This window comes from Nycticebus coucang, chromosome 2 (genome assembly GCF_027406575.1).
Source record: "Nycticebus coucang isolate mNycCou1 chromosome 2, mNycCou1.pri, whole genome shotgun sequence".
Lineage (NCBI taxonomy): Eukaryota > Metazoa > Chordata > Mammalia > Primates > Lorisidae > Nycticebus > Nycticebus coucang.
In genome coordinates this window covers 27,401,386-27,416,719 of record NC_069781.1, presented here as the reverse complement: position 1 = coordinate 27,416,719, position 15,334 = coordinate 27,401,386, and the positions used below count along the sequence as shown (strand labels likewise).

Sequence of the window (15,334 nt, the reverse complement as noted above, 5' to 3'; positions counted from 1 at the left end):
AAATTAAAACTTGGCAAACGCTTCGAATCACATTGCCAAGTTTAAAATCACAGTATCAGATTAAAAAAGATCCAACATATTTTTCATGGAACTGGTAAAGCTCATGTTTAAAACAACATTGAAAAGGCGATCCAAAAAAACTAAGCACTGTGAAATGAGTTAGACGGATTTTTATATAACTCTTATCTACTTTTTGCCCAAACTATAATTTATAGGATGAGGAATCAGTTTGACATACATTAGTTATTTCAAGATGTTATACAAAAATTTGAGAACAATATGAATTGAATGTATTAAATTTTAAAATAAACATATTAAAAATAGATCTGTGGCAAATATAGCAAAATGTCTATATATCACTATCATTAGATTTTACATAGAGCTTAACATGTGTCAGGCACTAGTCCAAGTGGTTTATATGTTGTAACTAATCAAAAGCCACATAATAACCCTATGAGGTAACACATGTATTTAATTTATATAGTTAGAAATAATACAATATTTAAATTATCTATAATATTTATTTAATTTGTATACATATATTAATTTATGTAATTATAAATAAATATTATAATTTATTAATCCTATCCTATTTGGGGGTAAAGAAAGTGAAGCACAGAGAGGCAACTGGTCACATTGCCTTTAAATGATGGGGTTCGATATAAACCCAAGCAGTTTGGGTTCAGAATCCATGCTCTCAACCACTACAGATTGCTACAGTTCCTGCCTCTCCAGTATTATGTCTTGATAATGGGCAGAAAGACCAATCAGGAGATTATACAGTAAACCAGGTCCCCTCCAAATAAGATTCAGCTACAGTAACAGTTATGAGGACAAAGAGAACAGGACACACTTCAGAGACATCAAGGAAGAGACACCAGCACAACAGGCTACTTTATTAGGTATCAGGGATGGTGGAATCAAGGATGACTTCTGCATTTTTGCTCAGTAGTTGAGTAGTTGGTTGAATGCTTCTCTGAGTTAGGAAATCTATTAGGTGTGAAGTGAAATGTTCATACAGGAAAGTCCAAGAGGCAGTTTTACATATCAGTTTGGATTTCAGAAAAGAGATTATAACTGGGGGTAGAAATGTGGGAGTTTTCAGTTAACAAAGTCACCCCAGAAAACAAAGAAAGAGAGGGAGAGGGAGAGGCAAGGCTGGACCTCTGGAGATGATCACCATTTGAGAGCTGGTTTGAGGAAGAAAAGCCTCAGAAAGAGGTCAAGAGACATGGAAAAAAAATGGGGAAAAAACGAAAAAGACTAGTGTGAAAGAAGCTTGCAGTCAGAGTAACAACCGCGATTACTGGTGACCTTGATGACAGCAGTTTAGATGAGAGAAGGGCATGGGAGCCAGACTTGAGCAAATTGAGAATAAGTGGCAGTTAAGAAGAAAGAGATGGCAATCACTAGAAAATTCTCAAGAGGCCCACATGGGAAGAAATCAGAGAGGAGCTGTAGTAATTAAAGGATATGTAGGTTCAAGGAGGAAGTGGCTTGAGCAAGTTTCAATGCCAGTAAGAAGCATCAGTCAGTGTAAAGGGGATTGTTGGAGACAAAGGAGAAGCAAAGTCCCCAGGGCTCTGGATTGTTTTCACTAGCCTACCCAATGATTTGCAGACTTACCAATAACCTTGATATGGAAAGTACAGCTGGCTTGGTTGCCGGAGGGGTCAGTTGCTGTGTATGTGATAACAACATCTCCAATTGGGAAAAGGTAAGGTGGGGCGAAAGCTGGATCAGCGTGGATGGACACCTTTTGGAGATAAATAAATGTTTTGAAAGTTAATATCAAAAGTACATTGATTTCTTCCTTTCTGAAACAGTTTCAATTAAAACTTTGTTTCGTGTTTGATTTATACATTATTAATGAAATAATGCAAACTGTGATTCAGTATTTCATATAGAAGATAGAAAAAAAACTTAGGCACAGCCCTCTGATGCCTGTCTGTGTGGATTATTCTATTCACACAGTTTATGGAGTTGGCACACATATGAAATGTGGTTCCCTGTTTTTTAAACATAATATTTCAAAACACTTTTTATGCTCCTATATAGTCTTTAGAACCCAAGATGACTTTTCAATGTTTCCATGATGTTCTGCAGAACAAATATATGATAATTTCTTTAAGAAAAATTTGTTGAAGGACATTAGTTTGGAACCAAATTTTACTCTGACGTAGATAGTTTTGCAAAGACAATTTAAAATTCTCTTCCTTTTCTTCTTTTTCCTTGATGTATAATAGATATGCATAGTTTGGGGACCATGTAATAGTTTAACAATTCATATAATTTGTAAAGATCAAATTAGCATATCTGGGATATTCATTACCTTAAATTTTTATCATTTCTTTATGCTAGAACAGTGGTTCTCCACCTTCCTAATGCTGCGACCCTTTAATACAGTTCCTCATGTTGTGGTGATCCCCAACCATAAAATTATTTTCGTTGCTAGTAACAACATGAGGAGCTGTATTAAAGAGTCGTGGCATTAAGAAAGTGGAGAACCACTGTGCTAGAATCATTTGAATTCTTCTCATCTAGCGATTTTGCAATATACGATAGACTAATGTAAACTATGGTCACCCAACAGATCTTTCTAACACTAGGTCGTATTTATTCTATTAAACCTATTCATCACTTTCTCTTCCTCCTATCCCCCCACCCTTCTTGGCCTCTAATAACCACCAGTCTACTGTCTATCTTAATGAGATTTGCTCTTCTAGCTCCCACATGGGAGTGAGAATTTGCTGTATTCTTTCTGGCTTGGATTTCACTTATTATTTCCTTATAATAGCTTTCCATAAACTGAGTTATGAACCTCAAACACTTAACATTTTATTAGTAGATAAGGCAAGATTTCCCAACACCTGGTGGCAAATTGCCATCCTATCATCGATATTTCATAATCTCTGCGTCAAAGTTCGCAAAGTTTTCTGAATCTGTATCAAATATCATAACTTTCCAGTAACTCAAATATACAGCACCAGGTCATTATTTTTATTTACAATTTCATAATGCCTTTAAGCTATGGTTAAATTCTCATATTTTTCTGATATTATATTATACTTTATCATTCATTCTGGAATTAAATATTTACCTTCTTCAACTATTCAAAAAGCATAATGTAATAAAAATAAATATTTTAATATTGTTTTTCTCTTGTGTGGGCATGTAGTTTTCATCTACTGGTTTCATATTAGTATTTTTATTTTTATCTTTTTAGGTTTCTTTTTTTTATCCTTTGGGATTCATTGAGGGTACAAAGAATCAGGTTACACTGATTAAATTTATCTGATTGAATTTGTTAGATAAATTCCCTCTTGCATTCATGTTAGTATTGAGTACATTGAATACTTGTTTTTCCATTCTTGTGTTACTTCACTAAGGAGAATGTTCTTCAACTCCACCCAGGTTAATACAAAAGATGTAAAGTCTCCGTCTTTTTATGGCTGAATAGTACTCCATAGTATACATACACCACAGTTTATTAATCTATTCATGCGTTGATGAGCACTTAGGTTGATTCCACATCTTGGCTATTATTAAATGAGCTGTGATGAACATTATAGTGCAAATGTCCTTATGGTAAGATGATTTTTTTTTCTTCTGGGTAGATACCAAATAAAGGGATTGCAGAGTCAACTGGAAGGTCTACTTTTAGCTCTCTGAGGAGTCTTCATCCGTCTTTCCAAAGATGTGTATTAGTTTGTAATATCACCAACAATGTAAAAGTGTTCCCTTCTCTCTCTAAGCATGCACCATTTGCCTAAATGAACTCTTTTCTTGGTGCCAGATGGATAATTATCTCAAGCTACTATACATTTAAAAATTAAATATTATGTTCTGAATATTCAAGTTGGAAAAACTTGAATAAGAAACACCCATTCTCTTCTTCTGAATGGATCTTTAGTTGCAGCTACTTGGGAAGCTGAGGCAATTGGATTGCTTGAGCCCAGGAGTTCAAGGGTGCAGTGAGCCATGAGCACTACTGCACTCTCGCCTGTGCAGTAGAGAGAGATTCTGTCTTAAAAACAAAAAATAAAAGGCATCTGGGCACCGTGAGTTTGGGGATATAGGACTCCAGGCATCTCTGGCTGGTGGGATCTGCCTATCATCACCCCTGAGAGGATACAGGGAGTCAGCGAGAGACTTCTGGACCCCAAGAGGAGGACTAAAACAGTGGAAAACCGGCAAGTGGTCGCGTGTGTTCAATCTGTCTAAACCCGCCCGCAACTGTAAGTTCAGTAGCAGCGAGACTGCAAACCAGAAAGGCCTTACCTGTGAACTGTTTTGGTGTCTTTGGACTTGGCACTCAGCTGAACTGCCTTGGGGAGAGCCTGAGCGGGAGTGCGGAGAACTTCGGCCTTTGTCTAGGGCCCCAGTCTGAGCCGCTGAGCCAGACGGAGCTAATAGTGTTTGGCTCTGGGTCACAGGCAGACATTGTGAGCGATCTGCCCCGGCAAGCTCCGCCCTCAGGGTCACAGAGCTGGATTGGGTGGGAGCTGGTAACCCAGCAACCAAGTAGCCTAAGGGCGGCATCTGAGCCGCCTTGCAGCCCTAACCCTCGGGGGAAGAGGGAGACCAGTTTTGACACACAGGGTAAGTGGATAGCCACTTCAGCAGTGATTCCAGCGACAAGCACTTCCCTGAGAAAGCTTCTGCTCAGTAAGTGAACAAGTTCAAAGTGCCTTTTAAGTGGGCTGAAGAGAGATTTAGGGTGTCTACCTGCTGGGGTTTGAGAAACTAGCAGCCTCCAGTCGCATCAGAACTGTGATTAACATCTCATACCTCAGAAGACCACGTGTTGCCGAGACAATATTCAAGAACATATACATACTGCTTTGTTTTTGGTTGTGTTTTTTTTTTTTTTTTTGGTCTGGTTGTTTTTTTTTGTTTATTTTGATGTTGTGGATTGTTGTTTTGTTTTTTAAGTTCAACCTTTTCCATACAGATCCTTTTTCTTTCTCAATTTTTCTAGTTTAATTATAATTTCCCATTGCTGCCTATTTCAATAATTAGAACTTCATTTTTGTTAGTGTTTCTACTGCTATTATTTGGTTTTTCCAGCCAATTTTATCCTGTAAAGTTTTCTGCTTGCTTGTTTTGGTTTGATTTATAGCATTTTTGCCTTTCCTCTCTACTTGGTGGAGGTGGGGTACTGTGTCTGATCAGGTTAGCAAAGAGCTGCTGACCTCAAGGGAACCACCCAACTGGGCACCCCAGAAGGTGGTTTTTTTTTAAGGTTGTATCAAAGTACCCTACTGTACACCTATATTGCTCTGTCTCCCTCTTTCTGTGCCTCTCCTCTTTTTGTCAATATTCCTTTTACCCACCCCCTCTCCTTTCTCTATTTTTCTTTTTTTTTCCTTATCACTCGGTCCTCCTTTCTTTCATCCCTTTTTTGCTCCTCAACCTTCTCACCTTTCTGGTCCTGTAACACTTAGTCCACAGGCACGAGAACTTAAAGAGCAAGAGGAAGTGAAAGGAAAATTAGGGCAAGGAAACAGATAAAAGAAATCACCCATGAGGAAGAATCAGCAGAAAACTCCAGGCAACATGAAGAACCAGTCCAGAACAACCCCGCCAAGGGACCATGAGGTAGCTACTGCAGAAGATTCCACCTATAAAGAAATGTTAGGAATGACAGAAAGGGAATTTAGAATACACATGTTGAAAACAATGAAAGAAATGATGGAAACAATGAAGGAAACTGCTAAGAAAGTGGAAAATAACCAAAAGGAAATCCAAAAACAGAATCAAATCAGAGATGAATGATATGAAGAATATAAAAAGGATATAGCAGAGCTGAAGGAAATGAAACAGTCAATCAGGGAACTTAAAGATGCAATGGAAAGTATCAGCAACAGGTTAGACCATGCAGAAGAAAGAATTTCAGAGGTAGAAGACAAAGTTTTTGAGATAACTCAGATAGTAAAAGAGGCAGAAAAGAAGAGAGAGAAAGCAGAACGTTCACTGTCAGAATTATGGGACTTTATGAAGCGTTCCAAGATCCGAGTTATAGGAATCCCAGAAGGGGAAGAAGAATGCCCCAGAGGAATGGAAGCCATACTAGAGAATATTATAAAAGAAAATTTCCCAAATATCACCAAAGATTCTGACACACTGCTTTACAGAGGGCTATCGGACCCCAGGTCGCCTCAACTCTAACCAAGCTTCTCCAAGACACACTGTAATGAACCTGTCCAAAGTCAAGACAAAAGAAAAGATTCTGCAAGCTGCCAGGAGTAAGCGCCAGTTGACCTACAGGGGAAAATCCATCACAGTGACCGCAGACTTCTCTAATGAAACTTTCCAAACAAGAAGACAATGGTCATCTACCTTTAATCTACTTAAACAGAACAATTTCCAGCCCAGAATTCTGTACCCTGCTAAGCTAAGCTTCAAAATTGATGGAGAAATCAAATCATTTACGGATATACAAACATTGAGGAAATTCGTCACAACAAGGCCAGCTCTACAGGAAATACTTCAACCTGTTCTGCACACTGACCACCACAATGGATCAGCAGCAAAGTAAGAACTCAGAAATTAAAGAACAGAACCAAACCTCCACACTGATGCAAAAGATAAAACTAAGCAATGGACTCTCACAAAATAAGACGAATAGAATACTACCACACTTATCAATTATCTCAATAAATGTTAATGGATTGAATTCCCCACTGAAGAGACATAGATTGGTTGACTGGATTAAAAAACACAAGCCATCCATTTGCTGTCAGCAAGAAACACACCTGGCTTCAAAAGACAAATTAAAGCTCCGAGTCAAGGGTTGGAAGACAATTTTTCAGGCAAATGGAATCAGAAGAAAAGAGGAGTTGCAATCTTATTTTCAGATACATGTGTATTTAAAGCAACTAAAGTCAAAAAAGACAAAGATGGTCACTTTATATTGGTCAAGGGAAAAATACAACAAGAAGACATTTCAATTCTAAATACCTATGCACCCAATTTAAATGCTCCCAGATTCTTGAAACAGACCTTACTCAGTCTGAGCAATATGATATCTGATAATACCATAATAACAGGGGACCTTAACACTCCTCTTACAGAGCTGGACAGATCCTCTAAACAGAAATTAAACAAGGATATAAGAGACTTAAATGAGACCCTAGAACAACTGTGCTTGATAGATACATATAGAACACTCCATACCAAAGATAAAGAATATACATTCTTCTCATCACCCCATGGAACATTCTCCAAAATTGATCATATCCTGGGACACAAAACAAATATCAACAGAATCAAAAGAATTGAAATTTTACCTTGTATCTTCTCAGACCATAAGGCACTAAAGGTGGAACTCATCTCTAACAAAAATGCTCGACCCCACCCAAAGGCATGGAAACTAAACAATCTTCTGTTGAATAACAGATGGGTGAAGGAAGAAATAAAACAGGAAATCATTAACTTCCTTGAGCATAACAACAATGAAGACACAAGCTACCAAAACCTGTGGGATACTGCAAAAGCAGTTTTGAGAGGAAAATTCATCGCTTTAGATGCCTACATTCGAAAAACAGAAAGAGAGCACATCAACAATCTCACAAGAGATCTTATGGAATTGGAAAAAGAAGAACAATCTAAGCCTAAACTCAGTAGAAGAAAAGAAATATCCAAAATCAAATCAGAGATCAATGAAATTGAAAACAAAAGAATCATTCAGAAAATTAATGAAACAAGGAGTTGGTTTTTGGAAAACATAAATAAAATAGATAAACCATTGGCCAGACTAACAAGGAATATAAAAGTAAAATCTCTAGTAACCTCAATCAGAAATGATAAAGGGGAAATAACAACTGATCCCACAGAGATACAAGAGATCATCTCTGAATACTACCAGAAACTCTATGCCCAGAAATTTGACAATGTGAAAGAAATGGATCAATATTTGCAATCACACCCTCTCCCTAGACTCAGCCAGGAAGAAATAGAGCTCCTGAACACACCAATTTCAAGCACTGAGATCAAAGAAACAATAAGAAAGCTTCCAACCAAAAAATGCCCTGGTCCAGATGGCTTCACTCCAGAATTCTATCAAACCTTCAAGGAAGAGCTTATTCCTGTACTGCAGAAATTATTCCAAAAAATTGAGGAAGAAGGCTTCTTCCCCAACACATTCTATGAAGCAAACATCACCCTGATACCAAAACCAGGAAAAGACCCAAACAAAAAGGAGAACTTCAGACCAATCTCACTCATGAATATAGATGGAAAAATTCTCAACAAAATCCTAGCCAATAGATTACAGCTTATCATCAAAAAAGTCATTCATCGTGATCAAGTAGGCTTCATCCCAGGGATGCAAGGCTGGTTTAACATACGCAAGTCTATAAACGTTATCCACCATATTAACAGAGGCAAAAATAAAGATCACATGATCCTCTCAATACATGCAGAAAAAGCATTTGATAAAATCCAGCATCCTTTTCTAATTAGAACACTGAAGAGTATAGGCATAGGTGGCACATTTCTAAAACTGATTGAAGCTATCTATGACAAACCCACAGCCAATATTTTACTGAATGGAGTAAAACTCAAAGCTTTTCCTCTTAGAACTGGAACCAGACAAGGTTGTCCTCTGTCACCTTTACTATTCAACATATTGCTGGAAGTTCTAGCCAATACAATTAGGCAAGACAAGGAAATAAAGGGAATCCAAATGGGAGCAGAGGAGGTCAAACTCTCCCTCTTTGCTGACGACATGATCTTATACTTAGAGAACCCCAAAGACTCAACCACAAGACTCCTAGAAGTCATCAAAAAATACAGTAATGTTTCAGGATATAAAATCAATGTCCACAAGTCAGTAGCCTTTGTGTACACCAATAACAGTCAAGATGAGAAGCTAATTAAGGACACAACTCCCTTCACCATAGTGTCAAAGAAAATGAAATACCTAGGAATATACCTAACGAAGGAGGTGAAGGACCTCTATAAAGAAAACTATGAACTCCTCAGAAAGGAAATAGCAAGGATATTAGCAAATGGAAGAACATACCATGCTCATGGATGGGAAGAATCAACATTGTTAAAATGTCTATACTTCCCAAAGCAATCTACCTATTCAATGCCATTCCTATCAAAATATCAACATCGTACTTTCAAGATTTGGAAAAAATGATTCTGCGTTTTGTATGGAACCGGAAAAAACCCCGTATAACTAAGGCAGTTCTCTGTAACAAAAATAAAGCTGGGGGCATCCGCATACCAGATTTTAGTCTGTACTACAAAGCCATAGTGCTCAAGACAGCATGGTACTGGCACAAAAACAGAGACATAGACACTTGGAATCGAATTGAAAACCAAGAAATGAAACTAACATTTTACAACCACCTAATCTTTGATAAACCAAACAAGAACATACCTTGGGGGAAAGACTCCCTATTCAATAAATGGTGTTGGGAGAACTGGATGTCTACATGTAAAAGACTGAAACTGGACCCACACCTTTCCCTACTCACAAAAATCGATTCAAGATGGATAAAGGACTTAAACTTAAGGCATGAAACAATAAAATCCTCCAAGAAAGCATAGGAAAAACACTGGAAGATATTGGCCTGGGGAAAGACTTCATGAAGAAGACTGCCATGGCAATTGCAACAACAACAAAAATAAACAAATGGGACTTCATTAAACTGAAAAGCTTCTGTACAGCTAAGGAGACAATAACCAAAGCAAAGAGACAACCTACACAATGGGAAAGGATATTTGCATATTTTCAACCAGACAAAAGCTTGATAACTAGGATCTATAGAGAACTCAAATTAATCCACATGAAAAAAGCCAACAATCCCTTATATCAATGGGCAAGAGACATGAATAGAACTTTCTCTAAAGACGACAGACGAATGGCTAACAAACACATGAAAAAATGTTCATCATCTCTATATATTAGAGAAATGCAAATCAAAACAACCCTGAGATATCATCTAACCCCAGTGAGAATGGCCCACACCACAAAATCTCAAAACTGCAGATGCTGGCGTGGATGTGGAGAGAAGGGAACACTTCTACACTGCTGGTGGGACTGCAAACTAGTACAACCTTTCTGGAAGGAAGTATGGAGAAACCTCAAAGCACTCAAGCTAGACCTCCCATTTGATCCTGCAATCCCATTACTGGGCATCTACCCAGAAGGAAAGAAATCCTTTTATCATAAGGACACTTGTACTAGACTGTTTATTGCAGCTCAATTTACAATCGCCAAAATGTGGAAACAGCCTAAATGCCCACCAACCCAGGAATGGATTAACAAGCTGTGGTATATGTATACCATGGAATACTATTCAGCCATTAAAAAAAATGGAGACTTTACATCCTTCGTATTAACCTGGATGGACGTGGAAGACATTATTCTTAGTAAAGCATCACAAGAATGGAGAAGCATGAATCCTATATACTCAATTTTGATATGAGGACAATTAATGACAATTATGGTTATGGGGGGGGAACAGAAAGAGGGACGGAGGGAGGTGGGTGGGGCCTTGGTGTGTGTCACACTTTATGGGGGCAAGACATGATTGCAAGAGGGACTTTACCTAACAATTGCAATCAGTGTAAGCTGGCTTATTGTACCCTCAATGAATCCCCAACAATAAAAAAAATAAAATAAAAAAATAAAAAACTTTGTATCGGTCAAAAATAATAGTAGTCACCTGCTTTGTGAGTTGATAAAAGGATCTGATTTTAAAGAGTAAAGTTGTAGGAGCTAACATTTTTATTGTTCATGTATTATGTATTTTAAAAATTTTAATAAATATATTTTTTAAAATGTGAAAAAAAAAAAGAAACACCCATTTTTTTCAGATTGGCCAATATACAATCATTTTAGACTCATAGTAGGAAGTAGAATTAATTCCATCCCCTTTCTTTTCTTAAAGCTCTTTAGAGCTTAGCAAGGGACACAGAATTCTTAGTCAAGTACTCATAGTGAATACAGCAACACAAAAAATCCAGGAAATTAAAAGTTTCTGTTTCTTGATATTTTTTATCTGAGATTTTGAATTAAAAACTCAAGGATGATCATTCTTCTATCAGATGAAACATTAATGTTTATGAGCAATGTTTATAAATAGAATGAACTATCATTAGCATGTTGCAACTCTTCAGTATCACACATATTTGCAGTCTATTTAGAATCCGCTTGAAAAAGGATGCAAATATTAGCACAAATCTTACCTTTTCTCCAGAGTTGTCTTTAGCTGTTGGGATTTGCCAAGTAATATTAGCAGAATCTTGCTGTTCCTGAGTCTTAGCCTCTATGTCCTTGGGGCAGGTGATTTGAGGAGCCTCCACATCTGACTCAGAAAATACACAAATCAATAACTACACTGGCATGTGATTAATTCCAACTTACTAACAAAAGAGGTAAAAATCTACTTATACTAGTACTTTGTGACTTATTTGTACATCCCAATTACCGATGGGAGTGTGGAATTACCCTCCTAATAATTTATCTGGGCATGGTTTACAAGGTCCCCTCTGAATTGGCACCTGCTGGCCTCTTAGCCCCATTCCTTACAGTTCTCCTACTGGGACTCAGGACTCGCTCTTCACATTGAGTTACTGTCAGGCCCATGAAAGCTCCATGGTCTTTCTTCTACCTGGCACTTTGCATATGTTTTTTTATTTGCCTAAATTAATGCTCTCTTCCCCCCTTACTTGAGTAATTACTACTTGTCCTTTAATTCTCAGCTCAGACACAAGCTCCTCAGGAAGTTCCTGCTGACTCTCCTGGTCCATTTGAAGTGATCACTCCACAAGTTCCCACAGCTCTCTGGACTTCCCCAAAATAAAACTCAATGCACCATTTTGAAACAAAATTTTCCCTCCAAAAAAATGTAAGTTATCTGAAGCTCAGGATATGTCTTATCCCATTGTCTTAGATAGTGCCTAGCATATACCAGGAGCCTGATAAACGTTTTTCGAATGAAATAAAGGAATAAAACAATAGATGTTGATTGTAGCAGGAAGGAACTACATTTGAAAAACAAGGCTGTCAGTTAGAATTAATTAGCGGTACTAAAACATACTGCTAAAACAAACAACAAAGTAAAGCCAACGATCTTTTATTAGTGTGAAACTACCCTGCCAATGCTGAATTAGATGCAACATTACACAGATCTGTATCAGTCATGGGAGAGTTAAGTTCTTATTATATGATATGATATACCCTTTATTTTATGTTAAATTAGATCTTCTGTAACTTAAAAATGAATATGTCTAAAATGATTTCATTGTGTCTCCTATCTTCTTTTTCCTTTAAAATTTTATTCGATTTATATTTTATTTTTCTGAGTATATTTTTATGATACTCGGACGATATTCCCCCATAGGGATGCATCGTAGCATATTGACTCTGAAAAGTTTTTGAAAGTATTTGATTTTTCATTCATATTTAAATACTGGCTAGTTTGGATTAAAATTAAAGTTTTTCTTTACTTTCTCTGCACCTCCTGTAGACATTGCTACACTTCCTTGTGCATTTAGAGTTGTAAATGAGATGTGTAATGTGAATCTGATTCTTGTTTCTTTTGCACAATTGTCTTTCTCTGGAAACTTGTTTTTCTCACTAACTGTACAGCTCAGAAACTTTACTAGGAGTAATGAAAGCACACCACCCCAATGCTCAGGGGCTAGTTTTGGTCCAGGAGTGTACAACCCGAGGCCCATGGGCTGCAGGCAGATTATTTGAGTGTTGTTTTGCCTATCTGTTGAATATCTCAAAAAGTATGCAGGGACCTTTTCCTTTGCTCATTAGCTTTAGTGTTTGTGTATTTCATGTGTGACCCAAGATAAACACTTATTCTTCCAATGAGTGGCAGAAAAAAAAAAAGGTTGGACGTTCCTAGCTCTGGGAAACTTTCTTCCACTAGTTAGAACATTCTTCTCATACATCCCTTTCCTCTGTCCCTTTGGAAACTCCTTATTAAGTGGACAGTGGGGCTTTTTGATCTGTCATTGGTATCTCTCAATTCCATCTTTTTGATCAATTATGATCAATTGCCATATCCTAGTGCTTTGCTTACTTGTTCTCCATTCCAATGTGGCTCTCAGTTTTGTTTCCAATTACTGTTTTCAGTGACCTCCATTCCATTTTTTTTTGCCCTTTTCCTTCTCTTAGACATATTTGTGATATTTTTACTATTAAGAACTCTTTCTTGTTTTCAATACCTCCCTTTTTTTTTTTTAATAGCAGTCTGCTCTTGTTGAAGGGAAAATGAATGACAAGGGATACAGGTTTCAAAGAGCAAACAGCTTTTTTAAAAAATTAGTCAATTGAGATGCAATAAACAATTTAGTGCAAATGTCCTTGTGATAAAAGGATTTTTTTCCCTCTGGGTAGATGCCCAGTAATGGGATTGAAGGATCAAATGGGAGGTGTAATTTTAGTTCTTTGAGGATTCTCCATACTTCCTTCCAAAAAGGTTGCATTAGTTTGCAGTCCCACCAACAGTGTAAAAGTGTTCCCCTCTCTCCACGTCCACACCAGCATCTGTAGCTTTGAGACTTTCTGATGTGGATATTCTCCATGGGGTTAGGTGATATCTCAGGGTGGTTTTGATTTGCTTTTCTCCAACAATCAGGGATCATGAGCCAAAATGTGGAAACAACCTAAATGCCCACTCAACCAGGAATGGATTAACAAGTTGTGGTATATGTATACCATGGAATATTATTCAGCCATTAAAAAAAGACGGAAACTTTACATCTTTTGTATTAACCTGGATAGAATTGAAACACATTCTTCCTAGTATTACCAGAATGGAGGAGCCAGAATCCAATGTACTCAATACTAATATGAAGCCAGTAGATGATCTAATACATGACCACATAAAAGAAAAACTCAAACCAATTCAAGTTGGGGGATGAGGGAACAAGGAATCGGGGAGAAGGAAGAGGGGAATGGGTGTGCTCCTATTTAATGGGGACAATGTTAGGGGTGTATGGCACACTTCTTGGGGGCAGAACATAATTATAAGAGGAATTGACCTAACAAATGCAAACTTTGTAACCTAATTCTTTATACCTTCAAATTACCCTGAAACAATTAAAAAAAAAAAAAAAGAAAAAAATTAGTTTCACCTGCTTTATGTGGACCAGAAATTTTTCAAAGATTTTCATCTCCCAATGGAAAACTTAACCTTAGTTCTAGCTTAATAATATTCTTATGAATCTATTTATTCTATCATTGTTTGTCTTTTTGGAACTGGATTTTGTAAATCCACCACTTTGAACCAGAAATCCTCATAACACATAGGTGTCTCATTTTATTATGCGTTTGCAGGAAAAGATGCAAAAACGGACTACCTATATTCCACCAATATGTAATTATTTAGGATTTGGCTTCTAACCTAACTGGTATAGAAACCTACCTTTACACACTGCTGCCTGAACTTTGGCACTCCATTTTCCAGAAGTTGAGCATCTCACTTCTTCTTTGACTCCAGATAAAATGAATCCTTGGCGACAACTTAGCTGACAAATTGTCCCAGGTTTGGATGGCTGCTTGCCACAGTTGGGGGGAGATATGATGACACCTTTCGGCTTCTGAAAGGTAGAGCAGTGGCGCTCTATTGTAAGAAAATGAGAAAATGTTATTCGTGTTCCCACAAATTAGAAATGGCACAGATTCTCTTTCCCCTAGAAAATACAATTGTGCTGCCTTAGAATTGACATAAATTGTTAAGAGATGATTATAGATGACATCAAACATATGATGTATTGTAAATAATGCTAAACCACATCTCTTTTGGTTGCTTCTTGTTATTTTGCCAGCATATCTAAACCTTGAAAAACTTCTGTTATTTTCATCAGTGCCAATTGTGACCTTCATAATTTGCTTGGAATACCTTCATTTGGTTTTCAGAATATTGTTTTATGGCTTTGAAGTATAAAGTGGTAAATTGAATTCCATCTTTGATGAAATACAGTGGAACCTCCATAGTTGACCACGTCCTTATAATGACCACCTTCTTTTTTTTTACTTTTATTTTTTATGACTCCCTTCTTACGTTGACCTAATTTTCATAGGCCGGACATGTGCCACATGTACTTAGTGGAAATTTCTTACCTTGATTATCTCCCTATGTTGACCAGTTTGTTACAGTAGTTTGGGTGGTCAACTTGCATAGGCTCTAATGTATATTCAGCAATCAATCTCTATTTTGGTACTATCTTTAAGCAATAAATATAATGGGAAAAGTTTTTTTTTGAGACAGAGTCTTACTATGTTGCCCTCGATAGAGTGCTATGGCGTCACAGCTCACAGCAACCTCAAATTCTTGGGCTTAAGTGATTCTCT

At 37.2% G+C, this 15,334-nt stretch overlaps 1 protein-coding gene across 1 annotated transcript in view; it reads right to left on the bottom strand.

Moving 5' to 3' along the window:
- The window catches only part of SVEP1 (sushi, von Willebrand factor type A, EGF and pentraxin domain containing 1), a 188,856-nt gene that overhangs the window by 97,077 nt on the left and 76,445 nt on the right, over positions 1–15,334 (bottom strand). The window contains exons 7-9 of the mRNA XM_053566090.1: positions 14,406–14,603; positions 11,209–11,327; positions 1,627–1,756 (exon numbers count right to left, since the gene is read on the bottom strand). Of these exons, the coding sequence (XP_053422065.1) occupies positions 1,627–1,756; positions 11,209–11,327; positions 14,406–14,603 (447 nt within the window). The remainder of the gene's footprint in view (positions 1–1,626; positions 1,757–11,208; positions 11,328–14,405; positions 14,604–15,334) is intronic.